At 35.6% G+C, this 22,946-nt stretch overlaps 1 protein-coding gene across 10 annotated transcripts in view; it reads right to left on the reverse strand.

The window, feature by feature from the left end:
- Nucleotides 1–22,946, reverse strand: part of TBC1D32 (TBC1 domain family member 32) — a 187,842-nt gene that overhangs the window by 62,288 nt on the left and 102,608 nt on the right. For all 10 annotated transcript variants that reach the window (XR_011422150.1, XR_011422151.1, XR_011422149.1 and 7 more), the window contains 3 exons: nt 4,106–4,228; nt 2,936–3,044; nt 1,700–1,793 (listed from right to left, as the gene is read on the reverse strand). Coding sequence is in view for 7 of the 10 variants with exons in the window: in XM_070223689.1 (XP_070079790.1) it covers nt 1,700–1,793; nt 2,936–3,044; nt 4,106–4,228 (326 nt within the window). In the remaining 3 variants the exon portion in view is untranslated. The remainder of the gene's footprint in view (nt 1–1,699; nt 1,794–2,935; nt 3,045–4,105; nt 4,229–22,946) is intronic.

Here is a 22,946-nt window from a genome sequence, read left to right on the forward strand (position 1 = left end):
ATGTGGCAGTCACATAATAAAATTCATAATGAATGAAGCTGTTGTTGAAAAAACTAATAAAAAATATTTGTTTCCAAGTGAAACAGCAAAGATAACAACACTACGTCATAACAAGTAAGAGATCACAGGAAAATGGCTGAGGCCCCGAGAATGGACCATGTCTTATAGATCATCGTATCTCCAGTACCTAGTGAAGCACCTGAAAATCAGCACTTGAGAAACGCATTAAATAAAGGAATGAGTGGGCAAAGAGATGAGGAAACCTAAACCAAGAATGACAGAACATAAAAACTCTGATTAAGAAGACAAAGTAGGATAGGAAAACACACTAACAGACTGAGAATGGTTTGGATTCGGTGGGAAGACAGTCCAAATGGTATTCTCTCAAGAGTCTCTCCTTGAAAAATACTTAACATCACTTCCATGTCTCTGAAAGCAATAGATTAGGTCACACAAGAGGAAAATACAAACAGAAAATTTTTAAAGTGCAAATATTATAAAGACAAATATTAACAACTTTAAAAGAGCTCTCATGCTCTTTCTCTTTCCCTGACCTCTAGGTAGAGATGAAAAAAATAGAATTTTTGTTTCTATGCAATTGTGAGATATATAATGTACATCTCAAACACTGAATAGAAACAAAATGTCTATCAATTGATGGCCTCTATTAATTGTTTTAAAGCAAATAAACACAGGGAAAGAAAAATGGCATATGAAGCCTAGAAGGAAGAAAGAGGAAAAATTTCTTATTTTTCAACAATCACTCCATAGAATCTAACCTGTGTGAAATGAATCTTATATATGCCATTTCTTTCCAATGCAAGTTTGATGGCTTTATAAATATCATGTTGATATAAGATTTAACTTCCCAAATTAATGAATAGTTTCATTATATATGTTCATATTTCATCTTAGAATTCTTTAGTCTAAAAACTAAAATTTCATTCCTCATATGATAAGGTCCAAATGCCTGAACTCGAGCTACTCTGTCCTTATGGCTAAGGTTGGCTTACCTGTTTAGTTTTGTCTCTGGTCACTCTTACTCCCAAATCTCAGACATCCTTGAACTACTCACAGTTCTCTGAATATAATTTGCTCCTTCTAGACTCTCTGCTATTTCCTCTAGTAAAAATGCTCTTCCATTACCCAGAAAACACATACTTACACTTCACGCCTTGCTTTAAACACAATTTTCTTTGGAAGGGTGTCCCACTATGTGGTATCCTAGCAGGCTGCACATTTGTCTATTTAGCTCCTATCACACTGTACTACCATATAACTATCTAATTACTTGAACATATTCTCTAAAAGTTCACAAACTCCTCTAAGGTGGATACCTGAATTTTTATTATATTGATATAATACATATTTATATCCCAAGTCTTGAGCACACAGGACTTATGTATGGCACACAGATACTAAAAATTACTCTGTTGAATAAGGTTCTATGTATTTCAAAAAACACTGATTCCTTTTTTTAAACCAAAAAAAGATTCTGATAAAAATTATTTAGCATACAAATAGTAATTTAGTAAGAAATGTGAAAAAATAAAAACTTGCAAAGAAATTGGCATAAACGTATTCATGTATACAAGCCGAATGAAAAACAGTATTAATCTCCCTCCATAATGCTTTCTTTTTTCAAATTACAACAACAAAAGCACTAAAACAACATGGCATTTGATGGTAAATATTTTACCTTGTCTTACATCAGCATTTCTTGTAACTTCCGACAGATAGCAGTTTGGCAAAGGATATGATGAAAACATTGGCCAAGGATATGGATCATCACCCTAAAAAAAGCAAGACAGATGATTTTACATAGTTTACAATAATATGAATTTTAAGGCTTTCTGAAATATCATTAATTTAAATTGGCTTTTGTTTTATGAATTCTAGAGTTTTGGTCAAACTAACCAAAAGCTATCTGATCTCATAATTCAATGCTCTGATAATAACTAAAATGAAATGTAATAGAAACAACATTAAATAAGCACTGGAGACAAATAGATGGGAACCTGTTCAAGCAACTAGGACTCATCACGACAGATTTAGTATTTTTTTTCATGAAAAGAAAATTATAGTCTTCAAAAAAACCTGTATTTCCTCTGTTGCTCACAAAACTGTTTCTCTTGTGCTGTAAATCATTTCTATCTCATCTTTCCCAGAGTGACAAAGCAAAAATGTACTTAATAACAACAACAAAAACCTTCAAGAGAATATCAAACTCTATGAATACTGATGGAGGAGAGGTACTCAATATTGCAAATTAAATACAAAAAGAATCTAATCATCTACTAAAAATTAGATAACATGAAAGAGAAAGATATCAAAAGTAAAACTTCAAAGACACGTGGAAAATGACTTTTTGTCTTTTTTTTTTTGAGGAAGATTAGACCTGAGCTAACATCTGCTGCCAATCCTCCTCTTTTTGCTGAGGAAGACTGGCCCTGAGCTAACATCTGTGCCCATCTTCCTCTATTTTATATATGGGATGCCTATCACATCATGGTTTGATAAACACAGGTCCGCACCCAGGATCCGAATCAGCAAACCCACGGCCACTGGAGTGGAACGAGTGAACTTAACCACTGCACCACCAGGCCAGCCCTGGAAAACGACAATTTTTTTTTTTTTTTGCTTTTCCTCCTCACCTCCCCCCCAGAACATAGTTGTACATTCTAGTTGTGGGTATGACAACTTTTTAATAAAACAGTACCTTACTCTGCAACACAAACCAGCACTCAGGACCCCTCGCCATGAAGAAGACTATTTTCATTTGAACACGTTTACTGGCATCCAGAGTTTTCCTAGTAACAAAAGTTCAACTCTGTGATCTAGACATTCAGCAGCTGTTGTTTACTGTCACCTGAGTTGGCTACGTTGCTTCAAAAGATGTCAGAAAAATGTTCCGCTTTCTCTTTACCTCACTCACCTTCTCCAGAATCCTTGGTGGCAAAATCCGTTCCATTGGCCCACCAGTAAGATTTATTCTAACAAGAACATGATTTCTTTCTACCGATAAGCCGTCAATTATAAAATCTCTGAAAAATAAATATATCAATTTTGTCATCTCCTTAATTGAGTATGATTTAATTTTAAAACCAAGTCAGTGGAATATAAAGAAAAAAGGCAGAAAAATTTCTATAGAGAGATCTGGAAAATAGGCTATCAATGTATGGCTTATAAAGGGCTAAATTCACTTTCATCTTATAGCTTTCTTTGCCTAAGAGCAAAGAATTGATGGAGATATAATGGATACGAGATGAATGACATTAGTAAATATTTCCTTGACAAATGTTATTGCCTTTAAAGAAATGGGATTAAGACATGCATTATTTCCACAATGCCGTTATCACATTTTTAGCCAAGTTTCCCTTAAATTCTAGACCAGTGCCTTAAATTCAAAATCTAAATGGTGCTTTTGAGCAGCCTCCACACTTCTTGCAGCTGTTAATACCACCCTTCTATACTACATCTAGAGTATCTAGTTACGTGCCTGGTCTTCTATAATCTTCTAAGACCTAGCTAGGATAGAGGCACACATTTTTTAAAATTATAGACACGAAAACAATGCCAGCTATTGAATGTGTATTCAATAAATGTCAGCCAAAGAGGAGATGGCAATGTGATCTGTTAAAAGAAAAAGAATTATCAAGATATTACCATAACCTCATTTTGCAATAATCAGATTTTATGACTATGAATATAATTAAGAGAATGGAGCAAAGTGTCTCTACAAGGGACACATAATCAAACATTTTATTTAATGGGTCATCTTACACATGCAGCCTGGATTTAAAGGTGATACAACTTCATGTAACCATTAATAAAGTTAGGGCTTAACTAAAAACAAAAACCAAACAAAAAACTAAATTAAAACAAGAACTTAGAAAGCAGTACTCTGCAAGGCCTCTCCAAGAACATCTATCACAATCTTTCTGTGACGTTTATGCTTTAACTGCTTTTTACTCTGTTGTTTAAATCTAGTGAATTCAGATAGTGGAGAAACATTAAACAAACTATACAGAAAATTACTGTCTTTACAGAGTATCTGTAAAGAAAACTGCTGTTATTATCATGTCGTAATAGGCATTTTTTTTACCTCTGGCTCTCAGAGGTCTCTAAGATATTTTCTTCTTGAGCATTTAGTAGCATTTCCGATACTTGATACTGAGCCTCTAATAGGAGCAGAGTGTCCAGATCACAGCATACCACGCTTAATAACCTATACAAAGAGGAACAATGAAAGCAGACTTTGTAAAATCTGTCCTAAAAGTTTAGAAACTTTCTTAGTGTCTCAAATACCGACATGTGAAAATATAAATTTATATTTTTATAAGAAAGATCACATAGTTATTTCAAATATATTTTTTAATCATTTTGAATAGTATTTGACTTCAAAAGTTTTTCCTATTGAAATATTATTTAAAGACCACGGGTAATTCCTAACCAAGACTTTTAAAAATTGTCTAAATCTAGGACTAGCAAATTTTCTTCTCAAGTGCTACTTAATTTAAAAATTAGAGAACATTAACAATTCCATAAAAACTGCAAATTCCGACTTTTTATTCATCACTTAATTACAGAAAAAATGACAGAATCATTTTACTACCGATTCAAGAAATGTTCATTAGGTGAAAGGTCAATGAGTAACTTTATAATTGTCAGATAAAGCTGAGAACATCTACGCACACTGACGCATCTTAACACTACTAAAAGAGAGACAAGTAGAAGTCATGTGGCTCCTATTGTGACACAAGAGGACGTACACTGCACTGTCTATGAAACAGTCTTGCCAAGAAAACTGAACCTGAAACTACCCAATCCTAGATATCTTACTATCAGTTCACAGGAACTACAAGGAGCAGAGAAATATGTTAAAAGATACCACAGGCAGGAAACAATCAAATTCAGAATTTGGAGAAACCTACATATTATTACAATATTATTTCTTTAGGGAAAAAATGCATTTAAAAAGGGTAGAGGAAGTTATAAACTAAAAAAAAATAAGTCAATGTGAAGATTTTGTTTTGATTGTGATTCAAGCAAAAACTGTAAAAGCGCAAAAAGTTCTTTAGTCTCATAGGAAAATATGGGAAAGGTACTAGATGAGATCAAGGAAATAGTGTTAATTTTGTTAGATGTAATAACGGCATAGTGGTAATGCTTTTTTTTTTAGGTCCTTATCTGTTACAGATACACACTGAACTATTCATGGGTAAAATGGCATTATAGCTGGAATTTGCTTTAAAGTACTTAAGAAAAAAATGTGTATGGGAGGGAGAGAGAGATGAAGCAAGATTGGAAAATAGTGATAATTGTTAAAGATGAGTGATGGGTACATGGAAGGTTCATTATACTCCTGCTCATCCTACCTTTTTATATGTCTACTAATACTATGATATAAAAGTATATAAAAAAGATAATGTGAAGGGGACACTGGGTGGCTTCAGTAGATCGAGTGGTTAGGGAAGGTTTCACCGAAAGGTGGTATTGACGAAACAGGAGATCCAAGAAGAAACCAACCTTCTGATTACACGTCTGCTGATTTATCTCAGAGAGATAGTCAAACACGAGCATAATAGCTTACATACAAAGACACTTATTGCAGAATGGTCATAATAACAAAAGAAAATTTTTTTAATGTCCATCAATAACAAAAAGTTTAAATGTTTAAGGTACATTTTTATAGTTGTATACTATGCAGACATCTGAACAGAGTAGTTATATATATTTTGATAAAGAACTATCTCCAAGGTATGTTAAGTGAAAAAGGAGAGGCACAAAATGTTGTGTACAGTGGTAGCATCTGAATAAAAATGGAGAAACACTTGAATATATATACAAATATATATTTGTTTTTACACAGAATCTCTCTCCAAGGATAAAAAAGAAACTGGTTAGAACTGTTAGCTCACGGGGCGGGGGGAGGGGGGGGGGATCTGAGATGCTGGAAGGGAACAGGCTCCTCTCTGTATATCTTTTAGAGTTTCTGAATTGTGGTGCAATATACATTCTACCTATTCAATAGCATCCATAAAAAGAGAGAAAATATGTTTGGTGGATGTCTTTAAGAGTCAAAAATGGCAACTCAAATTCCCTCCCTAGAATCTGGCTAAAATAACCAAATGCATATACAAGTAAAACTACTATTATCAATTTAGAGAAATGGTCTATACTTAGTTTATAAAAGTGAAAACATTTGCTAGATAAAGTGCAATGGAACCAAAATGAAAGAATACTTACACTATCATCTGCAAATTAGAAGTTTAAGTTGGCATTTCCCCTTTCTCATCCTGGAAATAATACCAAGGATTGAGAGGAGAGACAAATAGCATATCATAAAAGTTTTTAACCACAAAATGAGTTGAAGGGCAGTCAAAATAGGGCAAATACTGCTAGCGGGGAAAAGAAATTGAGAAAGGATGTCATGGCTGCCCATGATGGAAAAAACAGTAAAATAAATTTCTCAAAAGAATAAATTTCTAAGTAAAAACAACAAATTTTTCAAAAAGGAGGAGTATACAGTCATGCACTGCATAATGATGTTTCCGGCAATGACGACAGTGGTCACATAAGATTAGTACATATAGTCTAGATAGGTAGTAGAGTATACCATGTAGGTTTGTGTAAGTCTACTCTATGATGTTTGCACAATGGCAAAATTGCCTAATGACGCATTTTTCAGAACATATCCCCATTGTCAAGTGATACATGACTATACTCAGATTAAAAACTTAATCCCCTATTTGCAACAGTGGAAATGGAATACAGAGGACAGCAACAGGAGGACCCTTGATTCTCCTGTAACTCTTGTAGTAGAAGGCGCATGGTGGAACAAGGAGTCACAGACAAATCAATTATTAATTATTGGTTACAGGTTAGAGAGACAATTATTAATAAACAAAACTACCTCCATAGTAAGGTCAGCAGAGACAGCACAAAAAGGGGACAAAAACACTCTCTCGCACAACTTGGGCCTGTAGAAAGATTCCAACTAACCAGGCACATGACCCTAACTTCTCTTCAACATGAGCCTCCTACAAACAGCTGATGATAAAAAAGCAACTTATGTCCCTCCAAAAAGAATGCAGGAATGCATACAAAGGTGCTCCAGGAAGATGGAGGAAAATAACAGGAGGAACAGATGGCAAATACACCCCCAACACACACACACACAGCGTTACCATTAAGCACTTGAAAACTATGACCAAATAATTTTCCATGAATTAAAAAAGTTATACATATGTATCAAACCAACACATTCTACAACTTACACGATGTTATATGTCAATTATATGTCAATAAAAAAATGTTTAATAAAGCAATGGTCCCCATTAAGCTCTTTGCACAAAACAGAGTTGGACGAGCACAGGAAGAAACAGCAAAACAACCAGAAAAGATAAAACATGAACTAGAAGAGCGAAAGAAAGAAGAATAAAATTGTCATCGAAATTAACGCACAATTGGCAACAGTAAAACAAAAAAAGCAAATGCTGCTAAAAGCACAATAAATGGTATAGGGGACAGAATGAGAGTAGAAAATATAATGAAAATAAAGAGTCTGAATTACCGATTTCTTGAAGAGATAACAGAAATAACCCAACAGGGTACATCTTTAAAGATATTCATCAAGAAAATTTGAGAGAAAAGCAGCCATGAGTCTAAGTACATAAAGTATACCACACGTCCAAGGGGAAACGGGACCAAAAGAGTCAACGCTGAGCCAGGGCCTAGTAAAGCTATTTGACTTAAAGAAAAAGACAGAAGCACTGAGGCATCTAGGGAAAAAGATCAAGTCACTAAAAGAGTGGGGAGGGAGGAGGAGGAAATCAGGCTGTCCTCAGACATACCCACGGCAACATTCAACACCAGCAGAACCACGGAGCAACACTGGGAGGAGAGCTAACGCCGTGCAGATATTAAAATACAGTACGAAGCTGTAATAATTTTTAAAGTGTGTTAATGACACACGAATAAACAAAAGAAAGTCCTGACATAAACTAAAATATAGAGTGAATTTAAAATTATGTCAAAAGCAGAGAGAATTTCCTGATTGACTGAATATGTGGAGCAAAAAGATGTGAAGAACGACTCTACACATTTTGTTAGAAAAATAGTAAGACGTTGTGACCAACTAAACAACAAAGCTTTAAATTACAAAAGGAGAACCTAGTGACCTTTCAATTTGCCAGAGACTACTAAATCAGTAACTAGGTAATGAAAATGACCCTCAATGTCCTCTAGTTTATGATTTGGAAGAAGGGGTCCATAGGATTTAGATGGACAATGAGATGATCCAAGGTGAACCGAAGCAACTCAGAGCAAATGCATGCCTGGACTGAATTCTCCTCATTAGAGAATGAGTAAATAGAAACTTTAACAAATGACGTAAGACTTTTAAAGATCTTACAAGTACTAGGAATAATGTAAAGCCTAGCAAATTTGATGCAGCAGTAAATTAAAAGAATAGCATACTATGACCAAGTACAGTTCATTCCAGGAAGAAAAGGATAGTTTACTACTAAAACATCTCCTGATGTAATTCATGACATCAATATATAATAGAAAAGAACCATATAATCATCTGACAGATGCTTAAAAGCTACTTGACTTAAGATTCAACATCCACTCTCTACTCCCTGTCCTCCAAAAAAATTCTAAGTAAATTAAAGAAAGGTTACTTTTAAAATTTGATTTAAAAAACAAATTTATCTCAATGCAAGAGCTAAAAGCATAAACAGGAAAAGCATTCTCATTAAGGTCATGAAGAAGGCAAACTGTCCGTTATTTAACATTGTTCCAGAAGTTAAAGTCACTGCAAAAAAGATGAGAAAAAAATAAGAGTCTTGCTATCTGAAAAGAGATAATAATGTTCATTATTAGAAGATGATAAGACTGTTTATTTACAAACTACCCCCCATGACATAAAAGTCAATTTATTAATTTTAAGAAATACTGGTTGAATACCTACTAAGTGCCTACCACTGTTTTAAGTACCAAGGATACATCACTGAACACATATGAACAGAAATCCCAGTCTCTACGGAATGCAAAATAACAGGAGGGGAGCAGACAACGAACAAAATAAAAAGCTATAAAACAAAAAAAAAATACAGCATGGATAAAATAAAAGGAGGAAAATGAATAAGGAATTCTAACAAGGGGGCAGTGGGGCTGGATCACTCTATCAATTTTAAATCAGGTAGTTAGGAAAGACCTCACCAGGAAGGTGACACTTCACTAAACACCTAAAAGAAATGAAGCAAGCCACGGAGCTCTCTTGGGGAAAAGTGTTCCAGGCAGAGCAAACAACTTGAGCAAAGGACCGAGGTGACAGCATGCTGAAGAACAGTAAGGGGGCCAACATAGCCGAAGTGGAATAAGCAAGAGAGAAGTATTAGGAGACAAGGTCAACGTAAATGTTAGGGGTCCAGATCACAGGGGACTGTGTAAGGCCACTGTGATAACTGGATTTTTCTTTGACGACATGAGAAACCACTAAATAGGGTTTCACCCTGATGATATGAAAAACCTTATGAGTATAGGATTCAGATTATCTGATTTGTCTTTTAATGGGATCACTCTGGCTGAAATATAGGCAGGGACAGAAATAGAGATAACAATTTTAAAAAAGCTACAGTAATAATTTAGATAAGGTAGTGGCTTAAAACATGGTATTGTCAGTAGAGGATCTGTTGATTGAAAGAATGGCTCTGTATTAGACAGACTTAGGGCAGCTGCCATGATCCCCAGCCTTCCAGTACTCCTGCCCCTGCGTGATTCCCTTATCTTGAGTGTAGGCAGGACCTGTCACTTGCCTCTAATCAGAGTATGTAAAATGTCATAGGATGTATGTGATTGCCTGTATATGATTACATGATTATACTATATAAGACTCTGTGCCTTTCTTACTAGAGTCTCTCTCCTCTGCTGGCTTGGAAGAAGCAAGCAGTTATGTGGGGGAAAACCACGCGGCAAGAAACTACAGATGGCCTCTCGGAGTGAGGACAGCCTCAGCTGACAATCTACAAGGGCCGTTAGTCTCTAGGCATCAAGACAACAAGACCCTCAGTCCTAAAACCATAAGGAATAACATTCCACCAATAATCTGTGTGGGTTTGGAAACAGATCCTTCCCTAAATGAACTTTAATGAGACCACAGCCCCTAGCTGACACCGTGTCATGCTTTATTGTACTCTTGTGAGACTGTGAACCGAGGACGCAGCTAAGGTGTACCTAGACAGAAAGTGAGATAATAAATGTGTGTTACTTTAAGCCACGAAGTTTGCAGCAATTTGTTACACACCAAGAGAAAAATAACACAAACTCCAAGGTTTAAACCCTAGCAACTAGAAGTATGATGCCGCCATTTGGTTAATACGGAGAAAACTAGAAACTAGGTAGAGAAAAGATATACATATATATGAATATGAGAATTATGTAGGGTGACCAGTAACAAAATACAAAGAAGACTTTATACTATACCAGTAATAACTAATTAAATCCCTACCATGGAAAAAGAAATCGCATTAATGCAAACATATAACATAGAAGATAACAATAAGAAATGCACAGGACCTATAGGAAGAAAGATACACTGTAACACTGAAGAATGTAAAAAATCTCAATCGAGAGACAGTACCTACCTGGATGAGAATATTAAATATTATAAAGATGTGCATTCTTCTACAATTCAGTTATGATTCAATTTAAACATAAATTATGCAATGATTTAACCAAAATTTAAGATTTTTATAGAGCTTAAAAAAATGCCTCCATTGATTACTTAAAAGAACCTTTTTTAAAGAGAGAAAAAATGAAATGCACAGATAATTTGTATATCAGTACAATCTCAGACATTTATCTCTATTTATCAGGTGCTTATGGTGTTTTAAATTTGGGAGCAGTGTAACATTTAGTCTCACAGTAACTCTGTGAGGAAGGTACAGTTACTGTCCCCATTTCACACATGAGGAAAGAGAGGCATAGAGAGGTTGAGCATCTTGCCTAAGATCACTCTGGCAATATGTATCCAGAATCCATGCTCTTGACTACCAGACGACACTGCCACATACTGTGATACACACTGGGGAATGTAATGTAAGGCTACCAATATTAAATTCACCAAGGATATACAAAACCTCTATGGAAAAAACAACATTTTAATCAGAATAATTAACACTTAAATGAAATGGAGATATATACCATGTTTACAGATTGAAAAACTCAGTAGTATAAAGATGTCAATTCACTCACTATTGATCTATACATTCAATCCAATAATAATTTAAATCCTAGTGGGCTGGTTTGTATTACAAGCTGATTCTAAAATTTATATGGAAAGGAAAGGATTAAAGGTAGCCAAGATATTTTGAAAAGGAAGGAAGTGGGAAGAATCACTCTATCAGTTACTGTAACTTACTGCAAAGCTATAGTAATTAAAACAATGTGATATCTGTACAAGGATGAACAAAAATCCAATCGAACAGAATAGGAGCTCAGAAACAAACCTGTGCATATTCAGATAGCTGTTTTTAACACACTAAAGAATTATTTATGTATGTATACAAAGAGATATGAAGCTACCATTCTTACATGTTGTCTATAACAGCCAAAACTGAAAAACTGGAAATAGCCCAAATGCCCACCAGCAGCACAATATATCAACAAAACACAGTGTATTTATACCATGGAATATTATACAGTGATGAAAATAAATTAACTGGAATACAAGCAACATTAATCTTAGAAAAATAATGCTATCCAGAAAATGTAAGATGCGACAGAATATACAGTCTATGCCACCATTAATATAAAGCTCAAAAAGCAACAAGATCAAAATATATTGTTTAGGAATATATAACTGGGTAGCAAAAGTATAAAGCAAAGTAAAGAAGTAAATACCATAAAAGTCAGAATAGTGGTTACCATTAGGTTGAAGGGAGGGAGTCATGACCCAACAAATGCATAGTGCTGGCAAGTTCTCTTTGCATACCTGATTGGGATTATATGGACATTTATTTTACAATAGTTTGTTAAGCTGTATTTTTATATTTTATGCAATATTTACACTTTTAATATTTCATAAAAAACATAAGTGTTATGCTAGAGTGAGTAACAGTAAAAAGTACATCATTATATCCATAAGTATAAATTTGTATGTGACAAATGAACAAATTTAGAATACTAATAAAAGAACACATACTTTCATGATTATGCATAAACATTCTTGTAAGACTCGGTAACAACTAGTGCCATTTACTACTTAATTATGTAATCATCTCGCAAACAGATCTTAAGGGTTCATTAATTATACCAGCATATTTGTACAAGCCAGCAGCTAGAGTAAACATGGAAGGAGAGCCATTTGAGTAAGACACTTATTTTTTCGCCTAACCATGATATTAAGGCTAGGTTTACAAAGTGAACAGAAGTATGCAGATTATTTTATATCCACTAATCTAGAAAAATGCCAAGAACATGTCTCAAAACTTACAAATTATCAGGTTTATAAGTAACAAACTGTGAAATTTAATTTTTGTTGGCCCTAAACCAAATTTCCCAAAGTTAAGAAAAAAATCTGCTGCTTATTTCACATATAAAGCAAGCTAAATATATCAAGAAGTATTATAAAGAAAGTCAACAATTATCCAAGGTGAATCTAAATTCATAGGTAAAGTAGATAAAAGTTTTAATCATATATTTTCAGTTTTTTTATGGGCAGAGATAAAGTATTAAAAAATAATTTAAGTTTACATAAAGATATCAACGGCAAATTTCAGACGTGTTTGTGTGTATGTATGTGTGTCTCTCTCTGAAGATACGGTCAGAAGTAGATTGACTCTCCCCAACCCCAGGCACAAACTTTCTTAGGTAAGGCCTTATTAGGTTATTTTTATCAAAATAAGAGAAGTATCTATACACAAAAAGACAGATAGTACTCAAGGATCTTAGCTGTTCCTTTATTCCTTATTTCATACACTGCTAAGCAGTGTGCAAACGTTACCCACACTATTATAGTCTTCTGGTTCCCAGGAGCCCAGTCCAGCACCCCCAGGGATGTGGTGTTGCGGTTTGAAGGTGGTGAAGACATAAAAGTTTGTTTGCTCATAGCATGACAGATGACTATTTAAAGGGGGGAGGGATCCAGTTCCCTTCAGTAACTCTGAAAGCATTTGTATACTGTGGTGATATTCAGTCAAATCTATTGCCTCATTTGAGTGAGGTTTATTGATGATATCCAATAACAGCTTTCTCACCTCATTTCGGGCACTGAAAGCTAAGTCTCTATCTCTATTAGACATTTCATGCTACACATTAGCATAATCTCTAGCATAAACTTTCACCAAAACCTTACCATCATTAGATCTTCTCTTCTCTTGCTACAATAAGCAAATTAAATCTTCTGTGAAGCAACACAGACAACCCTAAAATATATTACTTAAATAAAATGGTCACAATTTATAAACTTCATTTGAAAAAAAAAAGTTAGCACAAGATATTGATGGAGAGCCTCAGGATTTTCCCAACAGTCTTGTCACAACAGTGGAAAGCCAGCCACATTTTTATTATTGATACCAAAAACTTCTGAAATATTACATACAGATGCTGAGCCTCAGGGAACAAACTTCCCACATACATCAGGAGTCTGAAGAATTGCTCAATCTGCCCAATGTTGTCAAGTTTCCCTAAGCCTCAGCGTATCTACTTATTATATGTAACAAAAGACATCATCAAGATAAAGTCTCTTTACAAGAGTGAATTAACAAAGCCTCTATTGACCAGTAAGATACTGCTGATGTGAATACCAGAAGCAGCCTGCTTTCACCTGACATGGACAGCAATACACCTTTATTACTTTACCAAAATTTAGTCCAAGACAGCCTTGATTGTCCTACCATCCCTCAGGTCATTATGAAAAAATACTCCACTGATGACAAACTTTAACTGGACCTACGTGGGCAGGAAGAAGCTGGTATTCTAGATGCTTTAGTAAAACACAGGCATGCCAGAGAGTGAGAGATCTATAAAAACAGAGACAGTTCATTGCCATCTCAGTGAAGTTTCTGAGTTCTATTGACCTAGAATGTTGGGATATCACATGTAATACACATGATGTATTATTAAATCTTATACATACTATTCACCACCAAGAGAGCCAACATAACGCATGATTTTAGTTTCTTTGAATTTTGGAAGCAACACCTATCACATTTGGGTGTGCTGCTCTGAACTACTTATCAAGTAACCCATACTCTATCAACTTTGTGTGACCCAGAGGCTAAACTAAGATCTAAAACTCTGGCAGGCTCCAGTCAGGCTCCAATCAGGTCCTATCACTTGCGCCTTTAATCCAGCAGATTTAATGTTGGTCAAAGTTTCAATGGCTGATCAGATACTATACGGAGGTTCTGTAAGGTGCAATACAAGATTCACAAAAGGGTCCCTAAGATTTTGGAGTAAATCTATGTTCTCTTTGTTGAGTAAATATTCTTGTTTTATTATTTTTATGTGATAAACATAATCTCTAGCCTCCACCATCAGGGACACTTTGTCCACATGCCCATTTGAGTGGGTACCGGGGTAGCTGAGGATAGAGGCTGACCTATCAACCAAAGGGATTATTTTAACTCCTTTGGAGGAGGAAGGATTCCGTTCAAGAGCATTCACATGAACCAAAAATATTCTTTCAAACTGTGTATATTCTCAGGGGACCATATATATACCTTTGCCACCAATATTCTTAAACCAATCCTCCAATCTTTTTCACTCTGAGCACCTGATCATCCAGCCAAACCATTCGCCATGTTCCATAAGTCTATAAAAATCAATATTTGGAATCATATCTCCTTCCAAACAAAGCAAATAAGTAGACATGACACTTCAAGATTTTCCTTCTTTGAAAAGCTATAAAGCTACAGTAGTCCAACGTTAGCAGGTGCTAGCACATCACACAGTATCATCTATAAACTAGACTTAATTTTGCCTTCTTTCCTGATCACCTAGACAAAGCTTCCCATGAGCCATAGGTGTGTGTTGTGAATGTGTGAGCCACACATGCATACACTGTGTCCTTAGGGACAGTTTAAGCTTCTTACAAATGCTAGCTGCACTTGATGGTGGAGTTCTGTGGAAAACATATAATGCACAATACCAGACTGGTAGCTAAACTGGTAGGGAACATCCATGATTTAAACAACATGAATTCCCTCATCACAGATGATCCGGCTACAGTTACTACTGAGTGCCCAAATTGCCATAGGTAGAGACCAACACTGGACTCAAGATATAGCATATAAACTTGGAGACCAACCAGCTACCTGATAGCAGACTAATTACATTAAATGCTTTCTTACTCCAGATACGAAATTTGACCTCCATGACCACTATGCTTCTCTACCAAATACTATCTCACCAATTGTCTTCTTACTGATGCCTTACTGAAGGTCACAGTACCCATAACACACCACTTTGACCAAAAAACTAATTTAACAACAAAAGTAAAGCAGTGAGCAAACATCCACAATATTTACTGGTCTTATAATGTACCCTTATGTTCCAGAAGTAGCTAATCTTAGATATTGGTAGAATGACTTGTTGAAAACTCACTATGACATCACGTAGGACACAATACCTTGCAATACTGAGGTTGTCCTATAAGATACTCAGAACCAGCAACCAATATATGGTGCTATTTCTCTTATAACATGGGTCTAGGAACTAAGGGATGGAAGCGGAAATAACTTTCTTTGGTTTTCTGACCCCTCAATTCTTTGAGGTGGGGCATGGGGTGAATGGTGTTTTGAGATCTTATTCCAAAAGAGAATACTTTTCTATTTCTACCAGAACTGAAAACAAATTTTCACCTAACCTTTTGAGGCTCCTCAAACCCCTGGGCCAATAAGTAAAATAAGGTAAGCCTGTAGGCTGGAGGAATTGACCACAATCATCAAGAAAAAGAAAACTGTTGCTATGCAATGGAGACAGAAGAAAGTAAAGTCTAGTATCTGGGGATGACTCTGTAGCCCCTCCTGACACTGCCATGTCCAGCAGCAAAAGTAATAAGACTAATGCAACCCAATACAGACAATACCACAAGGGCTCAAGAACCACAGAATGAAGCTTGGGTTGCCCCACTAGATAAAGAACCCTGACCAGCTCAGGCTGGTTGAGAACCAAGGGAAAATAGAATGGGTGGTAGGGAAAATAAGCCATAAATATCAACTAAAGCTTCATAACCACTTGTAGAGACAGTGACTACACCAGCTAACCATGTTTTCAACTCTGCTGTTAAGCAAACATTTATATATTAACCAATTTCCTTTTTCTTCCATCTCTTTCCACTGCTATTTTACGTAGGGTGTTGATCTGCAATTTACTCTACAGATTAAAGGATATGAATAAGTGATTGCAAATGAACCAACAAAGACTGAAAGTCACCTAGAGATTTATGCTAACACTGAAGAGACTCTAGAGCTCCCTGTTAGGGAAGAGAGCAAGAGCATTTCTGTTAGTGGGCGGGAAATTATACCGTGCTAGTAAAGAATGTTATTGCGATCACTGCTCAGAGCTTTAATGCTCTGAGGTTTAAATGACTAAAAATATTTAAAGTGCTTAGAATAATATCTGGCATGCAGTAAGCACTGTTGTAAGTATTTGACATTATTATTATTATTAGTTATTATATTTTTATGGGAACAATCCTGAGACACATTACTGCTAGGTATATAGAAAAAGCTAAGCAAATGCAAAAGTGATACCTTATTAATGCTAAGAGCAATTAATTTGAAGAGGAAAGGAAATAGAATCATAATGTATCTCTTGAATTGGCAGAGAGTAACATTTAACCTTTTTCAGTACAGTACTCGTTCTCTCAGCTGCACTTGTCTTTGATTGATGATTTCCAGAAGGTGAACTCCAACGTCCTACCGAGGCAGGGAAGAACGGTCACCCAGGCTGAGTGGGTAGGAGTGGAGGGAGTGTGAGGGCATACCTGAACCTCACAACCTGAACTAATCCTATCATCTCATACTTCCACCTAACCCTCTACTTCCATCCCCATTCTCAGTGGTCCCTCCAATTCCTAGTACTTCCAGAATCTTGTGATACACAAAAAGTTGCTACAAGAAAAAAAGATAATACATTACCTGATGTCTTTTAGCTTACTGAGAATTTATGTTTTCACAAGTTTGAATAGGACATGGTCCCTGCCCTCAAGGATGTTAAAACCTTGAGATCATAAAACATAATTGGAAAGAATGACTGCAAGTTACCTTGGCATTTATGTTGTAAAGCAGGATAATGTATAGGTCAGGAATTATATTCTCTGGAACCAGGCTATCTGGGTTCAAACACCAGCTTCATTAATTATTAGCAGTGTCACCTTAAGCAAATGGGCTTAACTTCTCCGGCTCAGGTAAGTCAATTGTGAAAATGGAGATAAGAAGAGTACCTATTTCATAGGGTTATTCTGAAATTAAGTGACTTAAATGTGAAACTAACACAAGTACCTGGGACATAATGAGCACTATATGAGTGTTACGCAGCAGCAGAGGGAGCAGGGTATTTTTTATGATAGTCCAGGCATACATTAGCAGATATATAGGAAATGAAGCAAATGGAAAAAACCATGCAATTATTAACTTCAGGAAAAATAAAGTAGGAAAAAGGAAATATAGCCATAGTACACAAATTGGCCCATAAATGAGTAATATTTATATAGATATAAAAGTGTAAACTTTCAGTGGCGATTTAATCAAGATTGTGATAAAACTATACAGCAGGGAGAGAGGGTGGGCAGAGGAAATCTAAATCCTAAGCTTCTAAATCTCTAAAGACGAAGGATGAAATTTAAAGTTTAAAAATCAAGACACAATTGTAGAATACGCATGCTATTTAAAAATGCGGGGATGAATCTCAAGAAACCATTCAAGGAGTTGAAAGCGGCCGCCTCTAAGGAGCGAGACCTGGGAGTGGGGAAGGATGGGCAGAGGAGCACTCTTCCTCCTTAAAAGCCTTCCCATTCTATTTGGTTTTTTAACTAGGTACACTTACTACTTTGATAAAAATAAATAAAAAATAGTGTTTGGTAGACATCACACAGACCACAAACTAATATCTTCTCTAGCTGTTCTGCCAAAAAAGATAAATACAGCCGCTGTGCTGAAGTGGAAAGTAAATTTAAGCCACAGAATCTGGACTTTCACTCAGTCCTTTGCTTTTGCTCAAATAGATAAAACATGAACAAGTATTATTTGTTTTCTAAGCTTTAAATTGTCTTTTTAGAAAGAGTTCTTTTGGGGCCAGGCTGGTGGAGTAGTGGTTAAGCTCGCACGTTCTGCTTTGGTGAACGGGGGTTCTCCAGTTTGGATGCCAAGCGTGGACCTAGCACTGCTTGTCAAGCCATGCTGTGGTGGCATCTCATATGAAATAAAGGAAGACTGATACAGATGTTAGCTCAGCAACAATCTTCCTCAAGCAAAAAGGGGAAGATTGGCAACAGATGTTAGCTCAGGGCCAATCTTCCCCACCAAAAAAAAAGAAAAGAGTTCTTTTTACCTTATTAAATTTTTTCTCTAATGTAATGAAACTGAATCAATATGATTTAATTTTTGTCATAAAAATATTTTGGGTAAAGAAGTTATAAAACATTTAAATGGCACTTTGACATCCCAAAAGAGTTTATCTTGTTTATGTGAGAAACCTGAAATAAAATTCTTCCTGACTAAATGATTTAGGTTTAACCATAGGAAACTGACATTATTACCTACAAAAATGGAAGGGTTCTGGGCAGGGAGTGGGGGCTGTGGGGGAGGGGGAGTGGGAGGTGGACAAATTAAAATATACTCAGTCAGAATGTCAGGGCAAAGAAATGTTAACCAGGGTCACCAGACTCCTAAGACTTGCAGAATTTCTGGCTAAACATTAAGACTGTAATTGGTTACCACTCTTAATAAATAACAATGTATTGTTATATACATAGTAAGAATATAACATTAATATTAAGTTTATATTGACCCTATAAATTCAGGTCAAATTTATTGACCTTAAATTTTATGATATAGTTGTATGTTTTATATATATCATAAAATATAAAAATGCTAATTGAGGGCTTCTTATGCATCAGAAAAAAATGCCCTTAACATGTTTCATTCTATAACCCCAAATAATTTAGACATCCAATTTATCACTATAACACTACACACAGTGGCATAAAGTGTTGATGCTCTCCAGGAGACATTAATGCATCTGTGAGTATGCACTAATAAGCATAACTAACATAACCTGGTTATAATCAAAGGAACAGTCCATGGCTAGACTGTTTTCACCAACGTGGTCAGGATATACGCTGTGAGTCCTCTGTGAGCTTCCCCGTCAGCGCCGACTTGAGGAGAGCCCACTATGCCCTGTGTGAGCCTGGACGCTAAGAGTTCTGCAGCTGAGCCTCAGACCCAACTATGGACAAGAAAGATACAGACACCGTTTGGCCTCAGACGCAAAGGGAGCCTCCCGGTCTAGTGTGGAAACGGGTATTTTACATCATTGCAAAGCTGGATTTTCAAATACCACACAGGATAGGATTTCTCTTTCCCCTGGTGCCCCTTGCCTCTACTCCTAAGTGATTTAAGAATCGCAAAGTCATGATGGCAAGGTCTATCATTCCTTACCTGCAAACCTTAAGACTAAGAATTCAGAATTTTTATGCATTTAGTAAGAAACTACAGTGCACACGGAGTCTGGAGCAACGCCTCATAATCAAGCACATTAATATTTCTCCAGCAAAAGATACTGATATTCAAATTAGGCAGGCTAAATAAAGACCATAAAGAGTCTCACATCACTTCAGGTAAGATCACGGACAGACAGCAAATAAGTCTGGAAAAATATTTTAGCTTTTAAAATTTTTTTCTGAACTTTAGAATTTCAAATCAGAGATATGGCACTTGAGGCAGGGTAATGCCAAGTTAATATCCATTCAGAAGTTTAAAAGAATTCATGTCTTTAATGGACGGTATATAGAAATTTATCTTAAAAATCCAACCAAACATCTCTGAATTTCAATTCATTTCTGGAAATAAAAATCAGTGTCTCCTTAACGTGAATGTTTATTTGAACTACTTGAAGGAATAAAACAATCTCTGAAATTTTGGACTAATCCTCTCACTTGTTTGGGGATGTATCTTGAATGTGGTAGATCCCTCAGGATTTGCTAATAACCCAAATCAAATCTCACCACTAGAAGAACGATAATCCTGTTATTAATTACTACATACTTGGCACGTCACTTTTTAAACATTATCATCATATTGTCCACATGAGCAGGGCACCCATCCAGGGCACCCAGAATGGTTCTGTGCATTCTAGTCTCGGCATTCATCTCCACTTGAAGGAATTCCAAGCATGTTCTTTGTTTACCTCCTGCTTGCAGTCACAAGCCCCTTCTCTTTACCCTGCCACTTTTTCCTAGTATTTCTTCCTTGAATACACGGAATCAACACATTGCTACTAACATTCTAAATACTTCCATGTATGCATTACCATAAACCCCATAAGTTATACTTTTACAGACTCTGTAATCAAATACATTGGGTGTGTGTATATCTTACTTAATCAAATAATACAAAAACCCAACATAAAAGATTTCCTTCTGATTAGCACAGACAAACTAGCTGGCAGAAATGCAATGCCCAGTTCCCTGCCTCCTGATCAAAACCCAGAACGGGACATGAATCGCACACACACTAACTGCACCTCCGAATCTGGAGCTTAAAGGTTCTGGTACACATATAACTATATCTGGAGAGGAGAAAGACGAGCAGGGTCAGTTTGCCAAGAAAACTCTACAAGAGCAGCAGAGTGAGGAGGGGCTGCGGAGAGCCTGCTCCTTGTCTAGGTACCAAATTCCTATCTTGGTTTTAGAAAGCGCTCCGGGATCTCCTGAAGCTAGAGGTTTGTCTGGACTTCCCTAAGTACACACAGAGCATAGGTTTTAGACATACTGAGTGTGCTGAATTTGTACGGTATGCAGATCCAAATGTCCAATAAAATTTGGATATGTGATCAAGGGAAAGCTTAGCGATAGATACACAGATATAGAGTTAGTCAGTAAATAAGCGATAATTGCAGCCAATATAGAAAAAAAATAGAAAAAGGACTGAACACATACTCTAGAAGAGAATTCAACTTGAAAAGGTAGGTAGTAGAGGGAGGAAGAATCAGCAAAAATGACTGACAAAAAGGAACCAGAAATAAAAAGAGAGAAAAGTCACAAAATGCCCCCAAAAGACCATATCTAGCAGTGTAGCAATTCGTAGGGATGCAATAAATATTTTCTGAATGAATGAACAATTGAATGAAAGGAAAAAGTGTCCACAGTGGGCAGAATGTAAAACGGTACAGAGAGGTCAAGGAAAATGAGTCTTAAAAACAGGGCCGATACAAATAGGTAAGTTTTGAAAATGTGCCTGCTCTTTAACTTAGAAACTCCATTTCTAAGGATTTGTTGTAAAAGAATAATTATGGGCACAGAAACATGTATAAAGATGTATTAAAATTTTTTGTAATAACCTATATGTCTAAAGACAGAAAATTGGGATTCATCCATGTATTGGAATATCATTCAGTCCTTTAAAATTATGGTATAGATGAATAATTTATAGGTATGAAGGGATAATTTAAAATAAGTAAAAAAGGCAGTTTTAAAACAATAAAACTATTTTTCAAAAAAATATATTCTGCTAAAGGCTGAAAAATATGGGTATGAAGAGGCTAATGGTAGCTATCTTTAAGATGTAGAATAATGAGTATTGTTTTCTTTTATTTTCATTATTTTCTAATTATTATATATAAACAGGAATTCTTTGATTAAATAAGAATTTTGAATCAGTTACTTATGTCTTCAACGAATAATAGATCATTTGATTATTTTCTTCAAATTAACTTAAAAGATAAAATTAGGGCCAGCCCAGTGCACAGTGGTTAAGTTCGCACGTTCCACTTCGGTGGCCCAGCATTCGACGGTTCGTATCCCAGGTGCAGACATGGCACCGCTTGACAAGCTATGCTGTGGCAGGTGTCCCACATATAAAGTAGAGGAAGATGGGCATGGATGTGAGCTCAGGGCCAGTCTTCCTCAGCAAAAAAGAGGAGGATTGGCAGCAGATGTTAGCTCAGGGCTAATCTTCCTCAAAAAAAAAAAAGATAAAATTAAATATTGCATACATGCATATGTATGTATGTATGTGCATGCATGTATACAAATTCAAAAGTGTAGATGGTTTTGTAGACAGAATATATTCTATTTCTGATATAAGAAAAATATTTCAAGAAAATTTTGAAATTATTTATTACTAATGTTAACCAGATTTAAGTCTAGTTAGCATCTGGGTCACTGAGAAAAATCTGGGGATTTCTTGTGATGGAATATTAACACCTGTCTATGTTTGTTAACATAACCAGACTGTTTCTAAACTGAAAAACAAAAATGTATTTTTTACTTTTCCTCTTAAAGTCATCTTAGAGGTCAGACTTATAAAGAAGAGTGTTACGCATAAAACTGTTCACTCTACTGTGTATAAAATTTACTGTTGGTGGATAAATGTAAAACAATAACTGAAACAGCAAGTGATCATTTCAAAGGCTGTTCTCCAAAGCACAGACTCCTGAGTTTTGTTTTGAAGATTAACAATAAATAGGCTACACTAGAGTTTCAAATGAAGAAGGAATAGGTTTTAGCAGAAATATACTAGCATTTATTTAACCATATCAAATTTTACTATGTACATTGAATTAAGAATTACTACAAAAGATTTAAATTGTTAAAATTAAGCAGTTCTACAGTCTGTAACTAAAACTTAATTTGTAGTTTGATATAAAGAAAACAATATCAAATGATGACATAATTCTTCAGGCAATAATAGTTTTTATATTGAAGTAACATA

The sequence above is a fragment of the Equus caballus genome, chromosome 10 (assembly GCF_041296265.1).
Source record: "Equus caballus isolate H_3958 breed thoroughbred chromosome 10, TB-T2T, whole genome shotgun sequence".
In the NCBI taxonomy this organism is placed as follows: domain Eukaryota; kingdom Metazoa; phylum Chordata; class Mammalia; order Perissodactyla; family Equidae; genus Equus; species Equus caballus.